This window comes from Propithecus coquereli, unplaced genomic scaffold (genome assembly GCF_000956105.1).
Source record: "Propithecus coquereli isolate 6110/MARCELLA unplaced genomic scaffold, Pcoq_1.0 Scaffold122, whole genome shotgun sequence".
Taxonomy (NCBI): Eukaryota; Metazoa; Chordata; class Mammalia; order Primates; family Indriidae; genus Propithecus; species Propithecus coquereli.
This window is the reverse complement of record NW_012136303.1, coordinates 3,870,373-3,894,823: the sequence shown is the minus strand read 5'-3', so window position 1 is coordinate 3,894,823 and position 24,451 is coordinate 3,870,373. Positions and strand designations below refer to the sequence as shown.

The window sequence follows — 24,451 nt, the reverse complement described above, 5'->3', positions numbered from 1 at the left end:
GTTGCTGTGAGCTATGATGACGCCACTGCACTCTAGCCCGGGCAACAGAGCAAGACTCTGTCTCAAAAAAAAAAAAAAATCTAATAATGCTTGTCTGTGGGCAGGGGAACAGGGTGGCTGGAGAATAGGTCAAGGAAAGAGACCACAGGACCTTTTGATCAAGATCCATGTGAATTACCTATTTTTAAAAATCCCCACACTGAGATTTCCAGGGGTTTGAGGTCCTCATATGTACCTCTTTACCCCAACCTGCTTATTCCCTACCCCTTCCCACTGGACCTATCGAATCCTTTCTTCTATTCTCTTTGTTTTCTGGTGCCTAGTGAAATTCTCTCTTTTTTGTTCTTACTTTAAAAAATTTTAACACCTCTTTTCTTATTTGCCTTCACTGTCTCTCTATTAAATTTATTGATTAAGTGCTTTCTATGTAATGCATTATGCCACATCCTTATTTATTTGAACACATTTTGCACAAGCCGGTTTTTGTTGATGATTTTAGAACTGAAATGTATTGTCAGCACAAGTGAGGACATTCAAACAGTACAAATGAGTACGCGGTGAAAAATGTTTTTCTCTCTCCAGACATCTGAGTCCCTTAGGCTCATAGTTCCCCTGACAAGGCTGCCACTGCTACCACTTTTACCCTGTTTACTTCTAATAATATTATGTGCACAGCAAGCATATAACATGCATACAACCTCCCCTTTTTGTGTGTACTTACTTTTTTTTAATGGACCGTTTTTAGAGCAGTTTTAGGTTCGCAGTAAAATTAAGCAGAAAGTACAGAGATTTCCCATATACACCTCCGCACATGCACAGCCTCCCCCATCGTCAACATCCCCCACCAGAGTGGTACAGTCGTTACAAGTGACAAACCTACATTGACACCTCATTATTGCCCAACGTCCCAAAATTACCTTAAAGTTCACTCTTGGTGTCATGGCTCCCATTGTACACACTGTGTAAACTGCATTATATGCACTGTTTGTCACCTCCTTTTTTCACTCAACTTATCTTGGTATAGGACTACATTGAGTTACCACATTCTTTTTAATAACTACATAGGATTCCACTGCATATGTATTAAATATGTATAATTTGATCAGCCTCCTCTTGATGGGGATTGGGGTTGTCCATAGTCTATTGCTACCACAATAAATATCCATGTATATATGTCTTTGTACGAGACATGTATCTGTAGGATAAATTCTTAAAAATACAATTGCTAGGTCAAAAGGTATGTGTGTTTTAAATTTCGATAGTTCCAAATTGCTCTACCTAGAGGCTGTAGTAGTTCAACAGGCTATAAGATCACCCAGGCTTTTAAAAGATTTCCAGCTGCCTCAGTTTGTAGTATGAGATCAAGTATTGATTGAGGGGACAACAGGGTAGTTAACAATACTGGGGGACTGGAGTTTTTGTTTGTTTGTTTTTTTAACCACTGAAGCTGAAGATCTTGTGAGGAAATACACAGTGTGGTATAGTTATTAAATATGGCTGTCAAAAGGTTAGCAAGATGAGATGACTTGAGTGTGTCAGCTTCTGTCAAGCAGCCCCCAGTGACAACTGTACTGTACTTATTTACTTTTGCTTTTTTTCTAGGACCTTAGCATCCTGAGACATTTTGGATTCATAGCCCTCAAGACTGACTCAGTCAGAGTTCATCATGTCAAAGTTGAAAAGCTCAGAGTCAGTCAGGGTGGTGGTTCGCTGTCGGCCCATGAATGGCAAGGAAAAGGCTGCTTCCTATGACAAGGTGGTGGATGTGGATGTGAAGCTGGGACAGGTGTCTGTGAAGAACCCCAAAGGAACGGCCCATGAAATGCCCAAGACCTTCACCTTCGATGCAGTCTATGACTGGAATGCCAAGCAGTTTGAACTCTATGACGAGACGTTCCGACCACTCGTGGACTCCGTCCTGCAAGGTTTCAATGGGACGATTTTTGCCTATGGACAAACTGGGACTGGGAAAACCTACACGATGGAAGGAGTCCGTGGTGACCCTGAAAAAAGAGGGGTCATTCCTAACTCATTTGACCACATCTTCACCCACATCTCTCGATCCCAGAATCAACAGTACCTGGTCAGGGCTTCTTACTTAGAGATCTACCAGGAGGAGATCCGAGATCTGCTCTCAAAAGATCAGACGAAAAGGCTTGAGCTCAAAGAGAGGCCTGACACTGGAGTGTATGTGAAAGACCTGTCTTCCTTTGTTACCAAGAGCGTGAAGGAGATAGAGCACGTGATGAATGTGGGGAACCAGAACCGTTCTGTCGGTGCTACCAACATGAATGAGCACAGCTCACGTTCTCATGCAATTTTTGTTATTACTGTTGAGTGCAGTGAGGTGGGCCTCGATGGTGAAAACCATATCCGTGTAGGGAAATTGAACCTTGTAGATCTCGCAGGCAGTGAACGACAAGCCAAGACTGGCGCACAAGGGGAAAGATTAAAGGAAGCTACCAAGATCAACCTCTCCCTTTCGGCCTTGGGTAATGTCATCTCTGCCCTGGTGGATGGCAAAAGCACTCACATTCCATATCGGGACTCAAAGCTTACCAGGCTCCTCCAAGATTCCCTCGGTGGCAATGCTAAGACTGTGATGGTAGCCAATGTGGGGCCTGCCTCTTACAATGTAGAAGAGACTCTCACCACTCTGCGATATGCCAACCGTGCCAAAAACATTAAGAACAAACCAAGGGTCAATGAGGACCCTAAGGATGCCCTCCTTCGAGAATTCCAGGAAGAGATTGCTCGGCTCAAGGCCCAGCTGGAAAAACGATCCATTGGCAGAAGGAAGAGGCGAGAGAAGCGGCGGGAAGGTGGTGGCAGTGGTGGGGGTGGGGAAGAGGAGGAGGAGGAGGGAGAAGAGGGTGAGGAGGAAGGGGATGATAAGGATGATTACTGGCGGGAACAGCAAGAAAAACTGGAGATTGAGAAGCGGGCCATTGTAGAGGACCACAGCTTGGTTGCGGAGGAGAAGATGAGGCTGCTGAAGGAGAAGGAGAAAAAGATGGAGGATTTGCGGCGGGAGAAGGATGCTGCCGAGATGCTGGGCGCCAAGATCAAGGTACCATACCCTTCCTTATGCCCTTGCCCAATCAGTGCTTTTTCTTGTATCAAAAAGAAATGATACGAGGGATGATGTCTCTTTGGTTTTGCATTCCCCGCTAGTTCCATGATATCCACTGCTGAGTATACCTTTGTGGAATTGAAATGAAAATGATTTTTTCAAAGTTAAAAAACAAATGGAATTCATAATAAGGATGATTATTACATATGTGCAAGGTATAAAGAACAGCAGTAAAACTGACGCCCATGTACTTTCCACCCAATGCGAGAACTAGAACAGCCCTCATATCTTTAAAGGCTCCTTGTGTTCCCCTCCCCCAGACATAACCATCATCCTGAATTTGCTATTTACTGTTTCCTTGCTTTTCTTTATGGTTTTGCCATATATGTATATATCTCTAAATAAAACATAGTTTAGTTTCACATAATTTTTTACTTTTGTATAAATGGAATCCCACTGCTGCAGTTCACTTTTATTTGCCCAACATTATTATGTATTATGTTCTTGAGATCCACACTGATGCCTGTAGCCGTTCATTATTGCTGTTCCAAGTATTCTGTGGTATTCCATTCTCCTGACAGTATGGGTTGTTTCCACTTTCTGCTGTGAATGTTCTTGTACTTGGCTCCAGGAGAACATGGACGTGCAAGAGTTTCTTGTCTGGCACCGTTAGGTCCTGGGGTATGTGTAGCTTCAACTTCACTAGACAAGGACAAGTTGTTTTCTAAAGTGGCTGGCGTGATGGCTCATGCTTATGATCCTAGCATTTTGGGAGGCCAACGTGGGAGGATCACTTGACGCCAGGAGTTTGAGACCAGCTTGAGCAACAAAGCAAGACCCCATTTCTACAAAAAATAGAAACATTAGCCAGGTGTTGTGGCATGTGCTTGTAGTTCCAGCTACTCGGGAGCCCGAGTCAGGGGGATCACTTGAACCCAGGGGTTTGAGGTTGCACTGAACTGTGATGGTGCCACTGCACGCTAGCCCGGGCAACAGAATGAGACCCTGTCTCAAAAAATTAAAAATAAATAAATAGAAAAAATAAAGTAGCTGTGTAGATTAAAGTGTCTACCAGCAGGGTATGAGTTCTGGATGCCCCTCATCCTTACAAACACTTGTGATTATCAGACTAACGTTGCGTATGGCATGGTATCTCAGTGTGGTTTTGGTATGCAGTACCTTGATTATACAAGATACAAAACAGTTCTGTCAGCCCCAAAATGTCCTCATGCTGCTCCCTTGTAGTCAGCCCCCCACCCCAACCTCTAACCCCTGTGTGCCAATACATTTCCTTACATACTTTTTTCCACCAGTGGCTGAGTAGTATTCTAGAGTGTGGAGACTCCCATTGTTTTGAGTCTTCTTCCTGGCAGCAGTGTACGGTTCCCTCACGTGCCTGGACTCTGGGCTGCCACTGGGCTTTAATGGCAGAGAAGGATGCAAAGGTAGCCTTGGAGGTCTGAGGATGGCCACTGGCTAGCCACAAGCCAGAGTTCCGTGGAAGTGTCGGGTTCTATCTTACTGAATTTATGCAAACTGTGATTTCTACCCTGAAATGTATCCATGTTTATGAATTTAAAAATGACAAGTTCTCTCTTTCTTGCCTCTGCTTGCCCCACTATATGAAGCTATACTGTTTATCTGCGGCTTCGTAGTACCCCTTTCACAGAGCTGGGTGCTATTTCACTTCAGAGACAGGGGTCTTAAAAACTTGCAAGTTTCTTCCAGGCCTTTTAAGACCTGATGTGAAAATGGAGTCATATACTCTACACAATTAAGAAGTAATTTTGTCCCAGGAGGGGCTTGCTATGAGATGCCATCGTGTCGGATGCACTTCATCTCTCCTCACTGTCGCACTCAGTGTGTGACTGGGTGTGCCCACCTTTGATTTGCTTACTGCTTTTTAGGATCACACCTGTTATTCAAGGCCAGGAGCACCTAGATTCTCCAAATAACCTCTCAGAGGAGGTTGAACTGTCAGAGGCCGAGTATGGCAAGATTCCGCGTTACCTCAAGGTCACTGCATCTCTTAGACATCTTGTCTGTGGAGAATGACATTACTTCTGTCTGTGTCAATCCCTGGATGCCGTAAAATTATAGAACAAAAGAATGTTAGAGCTGGAAGGAATGTGTGTTGGGGGTTCGTAATCTAGTCCAGCCCCTTCATTTAAGAGAAGAGGAAACAGCCTCAAAGGACTTGCTGAAAGATGGCAGCAGGGTTGCAGTGAATATTTATAAGTTCCTTAAAGGCAAGGTTGTGGAGTTTTGGGGTTCCTTACTTTTGTATGAATCAGTCCCGTGGTTTCAGCCCCCATGTAAATGCTGAAGGCTTCCAATCTATGTATCTAGTCCAGAGCTGTCTTCTGCCATGGAGGCCCGGTAGCTTCTGCCTACTGGACATCTCCGCCAAGATGCTCACAGCCCCCCAGAGCCTGCTCCTGCTTCCTTATCCATGAAGCCAGACTCCTGGGAGTCATCCTCACTGGCTGCCCCTCCAACTCTCTTCAGCGCGCATTCAGCCCCAAGGCCTCTGGATCCTGCCTCATCAGGGTCTCTTGGACCCAAACTTTGCCCTCTCCTGCTGGGGAGAAGGCCTAGCCCAGGCCTAGCCTCCTGTCCGATCTTCCACCATCCTGCCAGCCCTTTTCCAGTCAGTCTTCCCCTTGCAGGGGAGTAATGTTTCTAAAACCAAATCTGACTGTGGGCCCTCATGCTCAAAGAACATGCCAGGGTTCCCTGAGGTCCTCAGAATCAAGTTTAGTGTCCTTCACCGGGCTTTTGGCCAACTTTGTGTATCATCACTCCTTATCCTACCCAGTCAGAAAAAAAATTTTTTTTGTCTTAAGCGATTCCTATTTCTTACTTCAGTGCTCTGTGCAGATGGCCCTCAGACAGGAAGCTTTCCCTGGCTCCTTCTCCAGCGCACCTCTCCCATTAATGACTCTGTACTTTCCTCCTGGTGGCGTCTGGTACTGTAGGATTAAAGCCCGCTCGTCTCTGTCCCTCTGTGCACTCTGAGCTTTGCAGTTCACTCTCACAGTGGCCTCCCCAGTACCTAACACATAGGAGCTGCTTAGTATGTTCTAAGTGGGGTTCATACTTTGTAGCAACAAATAAAAACATGTTTTGTTAAAGAAAGGTGAAATACATGAATGTCTAGCGAAGCTGTATCTTGAGGTTACTAAGGTAGAGACCGTAGTGAAGCTGCCCTGCCCCATGCCAGTGAAGGGACAGTACAGCTGAGCACAACACATTTTTTCCCAGGGTTTGTCCCTTTGACTCAGTCCTGATCTCTTTGTCTTTCATGGGCCTCCCTATGAGGAGTTGGGTTTTAAGGGAGACCGTTCATGAGATGGATTCTGCTCTGCTTCTCACTCAGGCCATGGAGAGTAAGCTGCTTGTTGGAGGAAAAAATATAGTAGATCATACGAATGAACAGCAGAAAATTCTGGAGCAGAAACGGCAGGAAATTGCAGAGCAGGTAACTTTTCATTATTCTGTGAGATGAATGGAGTGGGGTAAGTTGTGTTTGTGCCACGGAGTAAATATCTCTTATGTTAGATTCTCATCCAGGGAAATGTTACAAGTTGGGTCAATCTCATCCTAGCCGGAGGCTCTGATCTGTATTCTTGTATAGACAGTCTCTAGGGCAAGCTAATGAATTTTGTGATATTGCTCAGAAACGTCGAGAAAGAGAAATCCAGCAACAGATGGAAAGTCGAGATGAGGAGACTTTGGAACTTAAAGAGACGTACAGTTCCTTGCAGCAAGAAGTGGACATCAAGACCAAAAAACTCAAAAAGGTATAAATGAACAAGGCCAATCAGCCGTGCCTGGAGACTTGGGGGAAAGGGAGAACTCTATTCTTTGGATGGATGCTGTCCTCACCTACCTCTCCCCTCGGTTCCAGCTCTTTTCCAAGCTTCAGGCGGTGAAGGCCGAGATCCACGACCTCCAAGAAGAGCACATCAAGGAGCGCCAAGAGCTGGAGCAGACTCAGAATGAGCTCACCAGGGAGCTGAAACTCAAGTAAGTGCTGGGCCTTCCTTGGCTGCCTCCAGCCACTTGCTGGGACATCGGTCTTGTTTGTTAAGTTCAACACACCCCTGATGACAGGGCCCCTGCCCACTTCTCTCCATCTCGTCCCTCACCACCCTGTTTGTCTTCTGTTTCTTCCTGAGAAAGTCACTTTCCATCTCTGGGTTCCCTCTGGTAACTGAATGGCTTCAGCAGATGATCTCCTTCCACCCGACCTTTTGTTTTAAAGGGTCTGGCCTCCTATCTCTCTACTGATAAGAGGGAATCTTTTGTTAACTTGACTTTTTATTATGAAAAAATTTTCTGAATGGTATAATGAACACCGAAGTACTCATCACCCAGATTCAGTGATTAACAAGTTTTTGTCATCTTTCATAAAAATATGTTAAAGCAAATCTTACCTCATATTATCTCACTCCTACGTACTTACATACACAACCACAATGGTATTTTTAAAAAAGCTTTATTGAGACATCATTTACATACTATATAGTTCACCTATTTAAAGTGTACGAATCAGTGTTTTTTTAATACATTCACAGGGTTGTGAAATCATCATTATAATCTAATTTTAGAACATTTTTGTCCCCCCTCAAAAGAAACCCTGTACCAATTAGCAGTCATTCCTCCTTACCCCCTCCCCCAACCCAAAGTAACCTCTAATCTTTCTATTTCTGTGGATTTGCCTGTTCTGGACATGTCATATAAATGGACCCATAAAATGTGGTCTTTCGTGACTGGCTTCTTTTGCATGATGATTTCAAGGAATTTATGGATCAGTAGATATGTAGTTATCTCAGCATCATTCATTCTTTTTTACGGCTGAATAATATCGCATTGTATGGATATGCCACGTTAGATTTATTTATTTATCAGTTGATGAACATTTGGGTTTTTTCCAGTCTTTGGCTATATGAATAAAACTGCTATAAGGATTCATGTATAAGTTTTTATATGGATGTATGTTTTCATTTCTCTGTGATACATATGTAGGAGTGGGATTGCTGGGTCATATGGCAACTCAGTGTTTAACTTTTTGAGGTACTACCAAACTTTTCCGCAGTGGCCGCACTATTTTACATCTCCACCACCAGTTTCTCCACATCCTCATTGACATACTTGTTATTGTCTGTCTTTATTATAGCCATCCTGAACGGGTGTGACGTAGTACTTCATTAAGGTTTTGATTTGCATTTCCCTAATGACTAATGATGTTGAGCATCTTTTCATGTGCTTATTGGCCATGTGTATATCTTCTTTGGAGAAATGTCTGTTCAAATCCTTTGCCCATTTTTAAATTGGGTTGTCTTTTTGTTACTGAGTTTTAAGAGTTCTTTATATGTTTCTTTATATGTTCTGGATATCAGTCTCGTATCAGATCCATGATTTGCAGATAACTTTCTCCTATTCTGTGGGATGTCTTTCTTCTTCATGGTATTGCTTGTAGCACAAAAGATTTCAATTTTGATGTAGCCCAATTTATCTGTATTTTCTTTTGTTTCTTATACTTTTGGTATTGTATCTAAATTTGCCTGTTCTGAACATTTTATGTATTATAAATTTATAAATGGAATAATGTAGCCTTTTGTGACTGGCTTGTTTCACTTGATATAATGTTTTCAAGGGTCATCCATGTTATAGCATGTATCAATACTCTGTTCTTTTTTTCTGGCCAAATAATATTCCATTGTGTGAATATACCACATTTTATCCATTCATCATTTGATGGACATTTGGGTTGATCCTACTTTTTGGGTGTTATGAATAAGGCTGCTATGAACATTCATGTACAAGTTTTTTGTGGACATGTGTTTCAATTCTCTTAGGTCTTCTAAGAGTCTTACAATTTTAGGTCTTGCATTTAGGTCTGAAATCCATTTTGAGTTAATTTTTGTGTGTGGTGTGAGGTAGAGTTCCAAATGCATTCTCTTTCATGCAGATATCTAGTTGCCCCAGCACCATTTGTTGAAAAAGCTCTTGTCTCTCCATTTCATTATCTTGGCACCCTTGTCGAAAGTCAATTCACCATAAATGTAAGCGTTTATTTCTGGACTTTCAATACTGTTCCATGGGTCTATATGTCTATCCTTATGCTAATACCGTACTGTTTTGATTACTGTAGCTTTGTAGTAAGTTTTGAAATCAAGAGATGTGAGTCCTCCAACCTTATTCTTTTTCAAGAATTTTTTGGCTATTCAGGGTTGCTTGCATCTCCATATATAGGCATACCTCATTTTATTGCACTTTGCTTTACTGCACTTCAACCCTGTGTCAAACAAGTCTATCGGTGCCATTTTTCCAATAGCATGTGTTCACTTTGTGTCTCTGTGTAAGCATTTTTTAGCAATAAAGTATTTTTAAATTAAGGTATGTGCTTTTTTTTTAGACATAATGCATACTTAATAGACTACAGAATAGTGTAAACATAACTTTCTATATGCACCAGGAAACCAAAAATTTCATGTGACTTGCTTTATTGTGATTTTCACTTTATTGCAATGGCTTGGAACTTCACCCACAGTATCTTTGAGGTATGCCTATACATTTTAAGGTCAGCTTGTCAATTTCTGCAAAAAAGCCAGCTGGGATTTTGATAGTGATTGTGTTGAAGCTGTACATCAATTAGAGGAATATTGTCATCTTAACAATATTAAGTGTTCTGATCCACGTACATGATGTATCTTTTCACTTATTATTTCTTTAATTTCTCTCAAGAATGTTTCATAGTTTTTAGTGTACAAGTCTTTTATTAAATGTATATCTACTTTTTTGTAATGCTATTGTATATGACATTATTAATTTTATTTTTGGAATGTTTATGGCTAATGTATAAAAATACAATTGATTGTTGTGTACACAATGATATTTTTACAGCTAACAAAATTAACATTAAGTTTCTTAGTATTTTCAAGTACTCAATCATATTCAAATTTTCTTGGTTTATTTGTATTTAGGATATAAATAAAGACCACACACTGCATTTGATTGTTATATCTCTTAAACTTAATTTAATCTCAGGAAATCCTTTTTCTTTCAAAAAAATTTTTTTCATAGTTGACTGGTTGAAAAATCTAGGTCAGATAGCCTGTAGAGTCTATGGCCATACCACCCTGAATGCGCCCAATCTTGTCTGATCTCGGAAGTCAAGTAGGGTCAGGCCTGGTTAGTACTTGGATGGGAGATAGCCGGTAGAAGTGTGCCACATTCTGGATTTGTTAGTCTCTTTCTTCGATTAACTGTATCTCTATCCCCCTTATTTCCCTTTAACAGAAAGCTAGCTTTGAATCACTGGTTCTCAATCTTGGCTGCACACCGAGGAGTTTTGTGATGCCTGGGCCCCACCCCAGAGATTCTGATTTAATTGGTCTAAGACAGCGGTCCTTAAACTTTAGCAGACATCAGAGTCACCTGAAGGGCTTGTTAAACAGATTGCTAGGCTTCACACCCATAGAGTCTGATTGAGTAAGTCTGGGGCAGGGCCTGAGAATTTTTATTTCCAACAGGTTCCAGGTATTCCTCCTACTGGTTTGGTGAACACACTTTGAGAACTGTTGGTCTCCATGAGGTCCAAGCAATATGTTTTTCAAAACTCTGTAGGTGATATTAATGTGCAGTCTGGCTTGAGAACCCCTGAGCCAATGGTTTCAGCCAACAATGATCTTTGTCTGAATCCATTTACAAAATGGTGTTTTTCTATTCTACATCAGTCCTTCCACATCATGAGCTGAAATTTTTCTTTAAAGAAAGACTTTCAAAGGGATTCTTTTAATGACCAAATTTTAAATTTGGAAAGGAACCCTTAAAATTAAATATGTGTGTCATACCTCTCTGTAGGTATGTACATCTAGAAGAAAGATCAGAATAAAATATACCAAAATATTAATAATAGTTATCTCTAGATAGTGAAATTGTGGGTAATTACGTTATTTATATTTTCTAATGTAAAAAATAGGACATTTGTAATCAGAAAAAAACCAAATATATGTTATGAAAAATAATTTCTGAGATGGCAAACAAAAATCAAGAGAAAATTTCATCTCCCCAAAATATTTTTTCGTAAGGAAGCCATTTTGATTGTTATAGTTCTTTTTAATATCTTTTGAATAAACAATGAGTCAGCCTGTTTCTCACAGTACCCTACACCTCTGTGGTGTTTGTTCTGCGTCCCTCCCACATTAGCAGCCCTTTGGCATTGTTCTGTCCTAAGGCTTTGGAAGAGTAAGGGAGAGCTGTCGTAGGAGATAGTCATCATCATGGAGAGACGCAGCCCAGTGGGTTCCAGTTTCCTTGGTTGACATGTTTCCCAGGCACTTGTCAGGCAGAGACTCTCTCAGGAATGGTCTTCATTATCAGTGCTCTAAGGGACTGAAATCCATTTGGTTCTGCTCTTTGTCCTGGTTGATTAGAATGGGAAGTTTTCCAGCTTGGACAGCAAACCTTGGGACTAGAGGAAGGCAGTCTAATCTGTTTTCAGCATTTTGTTTGTTTGTTTGTTTCGAGACAGGGTCTCACTCTGTTGCCTGGGCTAGAGTGCAGTGGCACAATTGTAGCTCTCTACAACCTCAAACTCCTGGGCTCAAGCAATCTTCCTGCCTTAGCCTCCTAAGTAGCTGAGATGACAGGTGCACACCATCACACTTGGCTAATTTTTCTATTTTTTGTAGAGACAGAGTCTTACTATGTTGCTCAGGCTGATCTTGAACTCCTGGGCTTAAGCCATCCTCCCCATCTCGGCCTCCTAAAGTGCTAGGATTATAGGCATGAGCCACTACACCCAGCCTGTTTTTAGCATTTTAGAAGTTAATGACCTGGATTAGCAGCACCAGTGGCTTTCTAAAAGATACCTCAGGTAGCAAATGTTCATGCCAGTGTAGCCCAGGCGTTGCTTCCCTCCTCAGCCCGTTCACATCCTCAAGCTGCTCCTGCCCAGGCAGAAGTGACTTCTCCATATTTCTAAACCAGACCACTGTCAGCACCTGTCAAACGTAAGAATGCTACACCATTACCTCTTTGTCTCAAGTAGGGACCGGGTGTCATTCATGTCTGTATCCCAGCTCTTTGTATAATGTTAGGTCCATAGTACCTGCTCAGTAAATGTTTGCTGAGTGCCTTGACTTTTACCTAATTACTCACTATATAGGAGACCAGATAGCGAATACTCATGTGTATCTTCTTCTGTATTCACCCATGTTATGTGTGCTCTTACAGGCATCTTATTATAGAAAACTTTATCCCTCTGGAAGAAAAAAGTAAAATTATGAATAGATCCTTCTTTGATGAAGAGGAAGATCATTGGAAACTACATCCTATAACCAGACTGGAGTAAGTCACTATTGACTTTAAGTAGACTTCCGTGTGGGGGAGAAGGGCAAGCATGTTGATAAGCTGGACTTGGCCAGTGGAGTATGGTAAAAACACAGTTTGATTCATTTAAACCAAGAATTAATTGCATTTCTGACTTTGTGGCTGCTGTAGGTCCACCAGGTAAAAGTTTGTTGATGAGTGTGGTATTAGGAATTGGAAGACTTTGTCACTAGTGAACTAACCTTTCCCAAGCTCCTGCATTTCCATTTCCCCAGCCGTGAAGTGAAGCGGGCTAGGCCAAAGGAGGGGCAGCACAGACGTGTTACCTTGTGTGTCAGTCTGAACACGGTGTTGAGGATTCTCAGTCTGAGTCTGGGTCCTGCTGGGAAGATGGGAGACGTCCGCTAAGGATGCAGGGGTGGGGAATATTGGCAGCTATGCTTTGTGTCTGCCGTCTAAGAACTGGACGATGACTAAGATCCCTTCTGGCTTAAGAGACAAATGACACTCACATCTGAATCAGAAAGCAACTCAAACAGAAAATATAAGCAGCACCTGCCCCACTTATGTCAGGCCTCAGTCCAGGAAGTTACTTGTGTCAGGTTCTGTCTGGCTCAGAGTTCTCTGAGTGCTTGTTCCACAGGACCAATGCTGGAGCCCGGGCTGTGGAACACGCTCCAGCCAAACCTTTAACACTGCAGTCCCTTTCCAGGAATCAGCAGATGATGAAGCGGCCAGTCTCAGCCGTGGGATACAAGAGACCATTGAGCCAACATGCAAGAATGTCCATGATGATGCGTCCAGAGGCCCGATACAGGGTGAGAAGATTGTTCTTGGGTTTTTCTCTTCTCTTTTTTGGAGGAGTTTAGATCTATGTAAACCCTTAAGCACTGTTCTGCCCAGAGTTTGTGCCCTGATGATTTCCAGAGGTACTTGAAGATATTTATAACAATAACAACAATTACAACAAATAATAAATCAATATAATAACAAATAAAAAAGTAAAATAGAATAAGGTTTAGAAAGTCAGGACTAGGGAAAGAAGAGAGTGCAAAATATCCTGTCCGTAGTGGCCAGTAAACGTTAACAATGAACTTCACAATGCTCTGTGGGAAGACAGGAAAGATTGCAGATGCCTAGTGACAGGAGATGAACTTGTGCTAAAGAACTTCCAGTGCGTCCATCTCACATGATGCATGTCAGTCGTGTAGTCATTTCAAAATATTTTGCAATAAGAATGCCATGAGAGCTTCCGAGTACTTGCTGTGTGCTGGACACTGTATTTACAGTCGACTGCTTTCTCTAATTGAACTCTCCCATCTACTTGATGCAGAGTCAGGTAGCTGGCAAGTAGGTGAACTGGGAGACACAATGTATAGTTACAAAAAAATTTGTACCAGAAGTGTAGATATGAATAAAAAAAGCTGGTACAAAATATATCAAAATGTGAACTGGTTATCTCTGGTTGGTGGAAGTACACTCAATTTAAATTCTCTTTTTTTGCTTATCTGCATTTTATAACTATAAACAGGGAAGCTGGTAGTATTTTTATAATGAAAGATTTTCACTTAAAATTTTTAAAAATGTGTTTGAGTCTCCCTTGGCAACTGGAGCCAAATAGGAGATTAGGATTAGTTTGTTCCTCAGGTGCTATTCTTCCTGGCACTGCTTATTTAAATTACAGAAAGCAGAAGCCAAAAAGATTAGGTGAGGTTTTACACAGTGCAAGATGAGTGGTGTGTCAGACAGAATCCTCCGAAGCATTTTTCTAGTAATTGCCAATGGTGCCTAACTTGCCAGTTATTTTATGTTGTAAGCCAAAAACGTGATTTTAAAGCCCCCAAATCAAATATGTAGGTTTTTCGGGGACTAACCTGCTGCAAAAGTAGAATTTAAAGCAGTGACTCTCAAATGTCTTTAGCAATGGACTTGCTTCTTGCAGAGAAATTTTATGCACTATCTCAAAATCTAAAACTGATAAATGGAGCCAGTCTCTCTCTTCACCTTCTCCCTGCAGTGGCTCCCCCTGCCCCACCTCTGGAGCCCTGGGGCTGGAACTCCACTGACTGGGAGGAGTCAGAGGAGAAGGTGGCATGTGTAAATTCGTGGGCGCTCTTCCCTCTATGTACTTGTCTCAGGAGTTAGGAAAGGCTCATCACAGGATATCAAATGAAGGAATGGATCAATCCACAAGGCCAGTTACGAGGTGGAGCCCAATCTGGTTTTTAAAATGCACATAGAAGCACATACACTGCACAGAGCCTCCACATACAGCATCATACTGCCTTCTCCCTGCTGCTGTAGGTGGTGACTTTATTGGTAATAACTATTTTCTTCTTTATACCTTTTTGTATTTTCAAACTGTCTGCAATAAATGGGTTTTGCTTAATTTTCCTGGATTATTTCCCTTAGGGTATAAGACATGTTCATTATTTAAAAGAAAAAAAAAGGAAACTATAGGAAAGCATAGGGAAGGAAATAAAAATCACCTGTAATCCCATGGGGGAAAAAATGATAAAACCAAATCACTTCTTCTAGGCAGGTTCTTTCTTGGTAGGCTCTGAATAGTTCTGTTCTTGGAGGGGGCCTAGATTGCTTGTACTCTCTGTGTCTGAATGGAGGCCAACCTAGCTGGTGATGGCTGTGCTTCTGCAGGCAGAAAACATTGTGCTGTTAGAGCTGGACATGCCCAGCCGGACCACCAGAGACTACGAGGGCCCAGCCATCGCCCCCAAGGTCCAGGCTGCATTGGATGCGGCTCTGCAGGATGAAGATGAAATACAGGTGGATGCATCATCCTTTGAAAGCACTGCAAATAAGAAATCCAAGTCCAGGTGAGTGGCTTTGCTGACCTGTGTTTGACCAGAACATGTTTGAACAAGTTCAAACCAAAGTAAAGGGTAACAAGAGTGTTCGTTTATCATGGAACAGTTTGTAGAACGTGCTAGAAAATGTTGCCATATTACTCCTATGTTTACTTATCTATTCCAAAAATATTTATGGTTGAGACACTATGCCAGGTATACTTAATGCACCCAGACCTGTAAGCAGCATGTATTCTGGTGAAATTGGGGTCAGTTCTCCAGTTCCCACCAGGTGTCAGGTCATCCTAAGTGCTGTACAAGAATTCTCTTAATGATTTCCTGCAAAAAATTATAAAGTAAATATTATCAGCAGTCCCATTTTATAGATGAGAACACTGAGACTTAGAGGATTTGAGAAAATATCCAGGTCCAAGGAAACCCAGCAAGTAAGTGGCAGAGCTAGAGTTCAAACCTCAGTATACAGATGTAGAAATCCACAACCTAGGCTCCAGGCCTCCATGCTAAGTTTACCTCTTCCATTTGGTGCAAAAGTAGAAATTCTGTCTTACTAAATTCTAGATTAGAAGTTTTAGGAAAACAACTGGGTGGAAAGCCAAAAATGGAAGAAATTCTACCTGCAAACTTAATACTGTTGTATCGATTTGGAGAAGACAGCCAAGCTTTGATTTTAATGGAAGAGCAATTGCTGGGCAATAGAGTCCCTTCGCTCTATTGGGAGGCCGTGTTAGCCGTGCACAGACGGTCAGGCTGTGCCAGCCTAGTGGTTTTACAGTTGAAAGTATCCTGGTTTTCAGGCCATTGAACAAAGGCCACCTTGGAATGTTAATTGCACTTGATGTGTCAGGGACAAAGATGGGGAGGTGTAATGTAAACATGTGTTTGACTTTTACAGGCCTAAAAGCGGAAGGAAGTCGGGATCCTCCTCTTCTTCCTCAGGAACCCCTGCATCTCAGCTTTATCCACAGTCTCGGGGGCTGGTTCCAAAGTAAAGCCAGCTCCTCTCCCAGGGCATGAACAGCATTTGCCTTCTGAGAGAAGAGACAAGCAAAAAGCTGCAGAGAGGACCTAAGCCCAAACTCAGAACCGTTCCCCTGAGGAGAAGCAATGGCCTCTTTGCAGATTAACCAACTTTATCTGATCGAACATGCTGGTCCTAATCTGGCATTCAGCCCCTCTGGGAAACGTCTTTTAATTAGCATCTCAGAAATGCATGGGTAAGGTAAAGTGCGATAGTCCAAGTGGAAAGCAAGAGAATGACCAGTGACCTTGCTTCCCTTCTCCCTTTCCTTCTTCTCCTCCCCCTTTCCCTCCCCTCCCCTCCCTCCTCTCTCCTTTTCTAGCCTGTTCTTCACGGTGGGCTCCCTTCTTGTTGAACAATAGGGCAGAATCAGGAGTCACCTTGGTGTGGCCACGTCTTTGGAACCTCAAGATAAGATGACAATGAGGTTGAAAAGTGAAAGCCCTAGAACTTGAATAGGTGCCTGTTCTTATAGGGAGAAATGAGAAATGTCATTTGGACCCAAGCTCTAGGTGGGCGCCATCCGTGACCTTGCTTCCATGCACCTCTGTGAGAAGTGGATCTGCCTTTGAGATCTGCTCAATGAGGAAATCTCTTCCAGTCTCTGCTCCTGAGGGATTCAATGTTGGAAGCAATAGAAATAACATTCCCTTTGCCTCCTTGGAGCATTTAGGGAAACAGCTTCTTTAAAACCTCAAAACCGTGACCATCCTGTCAAAGGCCGAAGTCTATAAGCTGGTGCCATGTCCATACAACACACCATGTCACTTTACTCTTCATTTGTCACCATCTTTTCCCATGCATGCATACTCCGAGCGTCCTTGCATAGGCCCATCCTCTGCCTCCAGAGCGTGCTCTGCAGTGGGCCTGCTTTGTGGGAGAAAGGAGGCTGGCTCTGCCTTCTCTGATGGGACTAGAATTGAGGGAAGGAGACATACAGTGGCACTTTTGAATTCCCCATTTTGTTCCATATTGGCATAAAGAGCAGAAGAGTAACGAGGCAGATGCAGAGATGGAGATGTGAGACTCGGTGCAGTGGGAAGGGAAGACGTACGGATGGAAGCGAAGGAATCCTGCCTGCCAGAGGCGAGAACTCACCGAATTCTAGAACTGTGGCTCCGTCCATGTGGAGCCCGAGATGCTGGTGAGGAGTGGCTGTGTGATCGAATAGGCTCAGAGGAGAGTTCCGAATTCCCGTTTACATATACTAGTTTGGTTTGTAAGTTTTAGTTCCTTGTATTATTGAGATTCGAGGCTTCGTTTCATGTTGGTCATTAGGTGACTGTTACTCATATTGCCCGCAAGAGAAGCTCTTAAGTGTGTGTGGGTGTGTGAGCACAATGGTGCTTGTGTTCTGTGAGTGTGTCCATGTGTGTCTGTAAGAGAGAGAGACCAAGAACTTGCCCAAGTTTAGAAATATACTAATGTGCAGTTATTGCCTTTTGTCTGTATTAAAGGCCCATTGAATGACTAATCCAGGCTGGAAGTGCTCCCACGTGGGTGTCTGAGTCCATGAGCCAAGCCTGAGGGGACGATAGGAGTCCCCAGGTCTGCCACACTGGCGCACCTTGCTGGCACGGTGCCTCAGGAAGGTGGCGACTCAGGTGGGCCTTGAGTTCTCTTTTAACTCAGCTGCTCAGTTCCCAGGGCCCAATTCTGGATCAGAACCTGTGGGAAAGGAGGTACCTAGTGCAATGTCTCAGCGTTCTGCAAGATGGAGGTCTGTCGTCCGGCAGCTTATCTCCTATTTAGTAACCATTCTTTTCGAACCCAGGGCCCTTTTCAGCAGTTCCCAGAGCATAGTGGAGCCTTTCCTCATCTTTTCTTGGGATCAAACCCTGCTTTCTTATTTATTAAGAATTTGCCCATTTGAATAGGAACCAAGCAATGAGGTGGGTAGCGTATGATGGTTATCTGCTGGTTACATTTATCTCTCACACTGTCTTTCCTCAAAGCTAGTCTGAATTCTGTAGGCTGAAAATATTCACGTAGCATATCTGAGAATCGAAAACTACAAATAACACCACACCTTAATGCTAATGTCTCGAGGTGGCTTTTCCGACCAAAAGTGGTTAAGTGACACGTTGAATTGTTCTACAAAAGCAAAAGAAGAAAGACAAGATGACAGGTGTGATTATTAAAACAAACTTGCCTTGTATGAAGCCGTGTTCGTGTAGTGGTCTATGGAAGCAAAGTAAAAGAACACCCACTTGGAGATGAAGCTGTCACTTTCTAAGCAGTCTCTGGTGCTTTTCTTCTCTCAAAATGGATCCGATAAATATTTGAAGAGAACAGATGGTAGGATGTCTTGCTGCCACCAGAACACTGCTGCTTTGGGTTCTGAATTGAGCCAAATATGTAGAGGACCTACCAAGCCCACTGAGGAACCAGGTTTTTAATGTCTGTAGTCATGCTAGAGTGTTCCAAGCCATCTGAGGGCTGTCATGCCAGGTGCAGCTAGTGAAAGCAAGTCTAACAGGATCTAAGATGACCATCGGGAGAAGGAGTTTGAGACTGTGTGTGCAACCCTCGTGAGACCCCTGTGTGCTCTGATCGGTAGAATGTATCTGGCTTCGTAGTTTAAAGTCACATGTCTCTCAGACTCCTGGATTCAGAACCCAAGGCCACAAAATCATAGGCATGAAGCACTTTCTTAAGACTCTGACCTAAAGTTGGATCGTTCCCCGCCTAAGCCTGCATGCTGCTTGAATTGCTCCACCCACACCTCCATGACCAACAGCGCCGGAGAGCTGCAGCTCAGGCACGGGCCGCTCTCTGCTTTTCCTGTCTGACTCTTGTAAGTCCTTCCTCACTGAATGTAGAACCATTGCCAAGTTTCTGAGAAGTGTCGATTCCCTGTTAACACAGGATGTCAGTTCTGCCTCAACATTTCCCACTTGAGGTCAAGGCATACTGCGAACACCACCTTGGACCATCTGAACCCCATCAGTGGATGAAAATGGGGCTATTAATAAACTCTGAAAGCCATACTGAAATTGCTCAGAGGGAACCGGATAAGAATCATGGGCCTGGCTGTTGTCTATCGTGCAAGGCTTTGTCTTGTATTGTTCAGAAATCTGTCACCTTTCTGTCTGCCCTCGTTTCTTGAATGAAATGCTTTTGAGGTTATTTATGAAAGGAGTGATCCTGGGGCAGGCAAGAGGTGGTGGGCTTTATGGCTCCTTGGAGTTGCGATTGATCTTGACCTTCTCTTTGGCTACCTTTAGACAAAGAATATGCCAATACTTGGGGCTCTAAGTTTTACAATTGATATTTATTTGTATCATCTCTTTGTCTAGGAATGTAAAAGTGATTCTAAACTAAGATGTGTAATAAAAATCAATCAGATTTATTGTACCTACAAAAAGGTGTCCTCATAAATGACTTTGAAAATGACATGCCCGTGGCTGACCCACTGCCATTTTCATTAAACATTTTAATTGGGTGGGAGCAGAAAATGAAAATTGAATTGGAATGTTGGCATTATGAAAAATATAGCAACAAGGAAAAGGGACATAAAATGAAGAAAGAATGACAAATAAGTACTTTCCATGTTTTTCCATGGAGATTCCTGAGATAGGCCTAGGCAACAGGCATGAAATTTCTTTTAACTTTTGTGTTTTGTTTCTTAAATTCCTTTGAATTTATGACTCTACATTGTACTTTGAAATATATCTGTATTTTTTAACATAAAAATATTTTATGTTGTTTGCCATCAGGAAAAAAAGAGACACCAAAAATGGGCCACACGTTGTCTCGTGGTTTCTCATGCTCCTGGGCCCACCGGAGCGTACCTTTGGGGGTTGTGCACCCTAGTTGAGGAGGACTGAGTAGAAAGAGTGCACACTCTTGACTCCGGGTTTGAATTCTGTTGTTGCCATTGCTTATAAGCTATATGACTATGAGGAATTTAATTTACCTCTCTGAACATTGGGGTCCTTGTCTGTAAAATGGGATGATTGTCCCCACCTTGCAGGGCCATTGCGAGGATTAGCAATACATTTAAAGCAACAAAAGCAGTATGTGGACTAGAGCAGACATTTCAAAGTGTTGTTGTTATTGCTGTGATAAGGCCTCGTGTTTACAAGATAACCATGAACAATTTGTATCCCAAGAGACTGGAAGTCAGTATTGGGCATACCATCTTAGGAAAAATCTGAAGCAAAGCTGCTAACCGTTGAAAAAATACATACTGAGTACTTACTATGTGCCAAGTTGTTCTAGGCACTAGATATACAGATGTAGCACCAACATGGTTTCTGCCCACATGGAGCTTACACTTTAATGGGGAAGGAGGAGGGGTAAATGTTAATTACGAATTGTGACAGATACCACGAACTGATATTATAAGAGAATAGTGGAAGCCTAATGTAGAAGGGGTGAGTAAAGAAGGGAAGGGCTTTTTGAAGAAATGGCATTTGAAGTGAGATCTAGAGGACAGGGGTTAGCTGGGTAAGCGGGGAGGGAAGGGATGGGGGAACAGCATTTGCGAAGGCCATGCAGAAGTGGAATTTCCCAAGAAGGCATCTGCAGTCCCTTTTTACCCCCACTAGAGGAAAGCATGGAGAGCTACTGTAGAACAAATTACAGTATGGGCCTTTAAAGATACCATGCAAGAAATTTAAAGAGCACAAAGGGGATGGTGGCCTGTGCGACTTAGGCACAAGTTTTGTAATTGCCTTCTTCATAAGATGCCCTCAAACCATATGTATGTAATGTCTCTTCCCCTCCCTTCCAAAAAGTTAAAAACCATAGCTTGGCTTAGCCTAAATAATTAGTAGTTTAGAATAGTTGAGAATTGATCACCCAGAAAGCAAGAGTTCAAAGTGTGATTTGAAGAATTGTGACCGTGTTCTTGAAAATGACAGAATTGTGGGTTGGGCCAGAGGCTAATTCATCAGGGGAGATACAGGACAGGGCACCTGGGCAACTTGGATGTTCCTGCCAACTCAGTTGTGTTTTTGTCTTTTGAATTAATTTTTTAAAAAAATCAAGAAACTACTAAATCTTGGAAACGGTATTTGGAACTTTAGACTGATAATTTAAGTCTTGGGGCTCGTAATTTTGGCAGGCCTTGCTATACTAGAGTTGCCATCTGATTGAAGTTTACCCCTAGAATCTGGTCTCCAAGGACCATGTGGTGGTCACATCTGCCAACTGGGTTGTCAGTGGCATTTGTCAAGGACGAAACTGTAGCTCTTGCAGCTGCTCCCATTTCATTCTCGGTTGCTATCACTAGTCTTGTGGTTAACCGGTCTCTGGGTGCTTCAGTTAGGGGAGCCGACTGGGGACTTGCTGTTGAGGTGGGGGCAAGGGCAAGGGAGAGGTTGCTGACTGCATCTCTGGGGACAGTGCAGCCCACAAACACTTGTCGAATGCCTGTTGTGCACCAGGTGTCCTGCTCTGCCCTGGGGGCAGGGAGAGAAGTAAAATGTGCTATGGCCTTTCTGAGGAGAGGGGAGACAGAAGCACAAAGGACAGCCATTCTGAGCACTTGGTGCCTATGAGAAGGTCTGCCTCCCCTCACGCGCCCTCCCAGCCCTCTGAGGCTGGGGCCGCACAAGCCGCCATTTGGTTCCTGGGTTATGCCCAGTGCTTTCCTGCCCAGCACCGTCATACCTTCACACGTGCTATGCCCTCTGCCTGGAAAAATTTCCTCCCCATTCTTTGCTTGGCTGACTCCTTTCCCATCCATCAGGAACCAGTTTAATGTCACCTCCTCAGAGAAGCCTTCCCCAGCCATCTGCTCTGATCCCTCCCACCCCCCCCACCCCGCGTCTCCACCTGGCTGTATGGTGTCTGTCACCGTACCTTGTTTCCTTTTTAGCCCTCTTCCCAATTTGCAAGTATGTGGTTCTTTCCTTTGGTCTCTCCCACTACAAGTAAGTTCCCTGCATTGGGGACAGGCATGTTCTGTTGTCTTCTCTAAGCTTGTCACTGAGATGAGTTGGATGGCTGGACAGGTGCTGACACCTACAGCTCAGAACAAAGTGTTACCTGTCAGAGGAAGGAGTGATATGTCAGAGGAGGGAGAGGAAGGCTTTGCAAAGGAGGCAACAAAGAATGAGTAGGGTTCCACCCACTCGGGAAGGAGGGAAGAGCATGCCAGACAAAGGGAACAGCATGAACAAGCACCTGGAGAGTTCCTGGAGGTTGGGGAAGCTGAGAGGCCTGGAGGGACAGAGTGTAGAATGGAGGACGGGGCTGGGAAGTCTGGGCTCCTTGGCTCTATCTCCCTGTAGATAAGAGGAGAGTGCTTGAAGGCTTGTGTGTGTGTGAGAGGGGGGTGTTGGGGAAGGAAGCACAGCCCATTTACACGAGCATTTTCTCCTTAAGCCAGCCTGGCATGCTGTTATTTCTCTTTAAGATAACAGAAAGCAACTTCACTAAGTGCTTGCTTTAAGTTTGCCTGCTGTTCACACGGTTTTCTGGGCTTAGTTGGCAAATTCCATTCTACCAGGAGCTTTCCCTGGCTCAGCTCACTCCCTAAGGAATTCCAAGGCTCACTTGAGCTTGACTTTAAGGTCTTAACATCCCCAGGAGTGGGGCCCAGGCATTTTTCAGAGTACTGGGCTTAAAGGTGGCCCTTTTGCTCTGTTTGGGAGCTGAGAAATTAAACTTCTGCCATTGGTTTTAAAATCTATCTTCCTGTTCCATCAATAAAAGATGTACATATGCCTTTCAGGACTGTGCCATGGGTTACGGCTGGTGGACCCTGCCCTTCCAGAGCTCCCGATCTGGCAGGAATTCAAGGTGGGCAGTGGCAGTGGCACAGATACGGCACAGAGGGGATCGCAGATTTTGGCAAGGGGCATGCTAAATGTAGTGATCAGCTTCTTTGTTAGGTTAGCCCAGGGGCAGTGAGGAGCCAGCCTTTGGCGTCAGATTCATTTACTCATTTTTTGAGAATCTACTAAGTACGGGGCATTATTCTAGGTCCTAGGGATACAGGATGCCCTCAGGGATGTCGCATTCTAGTGGTGGAGACAGACGGTTAACAAAGATGCATGTACTGTGCCAGCCAGTCAGAAGTGCTCTGAAGTTATTTAAAAACCTGCAGGTCAGGGGTTAGAGAGTAACGAGCAGGGTGAGGGGGTATCAAGGCATGACTGGAGGTCAGGGAAGGCATCTCTGGACAGTGAGATGTACATTTAAGCAGTCCCCTGGGTGAAATTCGAGAGCAAGCCGTGTGAGTATCTGGTACCTGGAGGCTGAGTATTCCGGGGAAAAGGAGCCACAGGGCAGAGGCCTGGGGATGGGAGTATGTTTGAGGGCAGCAAAGGAGGAAGTGTGGCTAGTGGGCAGTAGGTTGGGAAGGTGGACAGGGCCAAATGTGAATTGTAAGGGAATTTTATTTGGGGGCCATTGGACACTTCTGAGCCAAAGAGGGAAACGATCTGACCGGAATGCTTTCAAAGGATTGCTCTGGCTGCTCTGCAGAGAACAGACCACAGGGAACAAGGGGGCAGCAAGGAGACCACTTAGGAAGGGTGCGACAGTTCAGATGAGAGGGTGGCGTGGCCCAGGCTGTGGGGGCAGAGAAGCGGGAACATGCCTCAGATACATTTTGTCTGCTGATAATCATATGTGAGACATGAAAGGGAAAGAAGAGGTGACAAACGTTCCAAGGTTTTTGATCTGAAGCTGATTGAAATTCCACCTCTGCCACTTCATTCCACGTGGCCCCCCCTTTTAGAAAACAAAACAACTGCAAAAACCGGCACATTTTTATTGAGATAGACAATCATGCGTCACTTAACAACGGAGGAGATCTTCTAAGAAATAATGTCATTATGGACTTCGTCATCATGCCAACATCGTAGTGTACTGATACAAAGCTAGATGATGCAGTCTGTGACAATCTAGACTGTATGGTACTGGGTATTGTTCTTAGGCTACAAACCTGGACAGCACATTACTGCACCGAATACTATAGGCAACTGTAACACAGTACTATTTGTGTATCTAAACATATCCAAACATAGAAAAGGTGCAGTAAAAATACAGTATTATAATCTATGGGACCACCATCATACATGTGATCTGTCATTGACCAAAATGTCCTTATGTGGTACATGACTGTAATTCATTTACCATGTAATTCACCCATTTAAAGTGTACAATTCAGTGAGTTTTTTTAGTATATTCACAGTTGTGCAATCATCACCATCATCGATTTTAAAACATTTTCAT

At 43.4% G+C, this 24,451-nt stretch overlaps 1 protein-coding gene across 1 annotated transcript in view; it reads left to right on the top strand.

Annotated features, from left to right (window-relative positions):
* KIF3B (kinesin family member 3B) overlaps window positions 1-19,625 on the top strand; it is a 45,637-nt gene extending 26,012 nt beyond the window's left edge. The window contains exons 2-9 of the mRNA XM_012637712.1: window positions 1,603-3,070; window positions 6,453-6,554; window positions 6,754-6,876; window positions 6,984-7,102; window positions 12,320-12,433; window positions 13,128-13,233; window positions 15,071-15,249; window positions 16,133-19,625. Of these exons, the coding sequence (XP_012493166.1) occupies window positions 1,667-3,070; window positions 6,453-6,554; window positions 6,754-6,876; window positions 6,984-7,102; window positions 12,320-12,433; window positions 13,128-13,233; window positions 15,071-15,249; window positions 16,133-16,229 (2,244 nt within the window). The 5' untranslated portion in view covers window positions 1,603-1,666 and the 3' untranslated portion in view covers window positions 16,230-19,625. The remainder of the gene's footprint in view (window positions 1-1,602; window positions 3,071-6,452; window positions 6,555-6,753; window positions 6,877-6,983; window positions 7,103-12,319; window positions 12,434-13,127; window positions 13,234-15,070; window positions 15,250-16,132) is intronic.
* The last annotated feature ends 4,826 nt before the right edge of the window (window positions 19,626-24,451 follow it).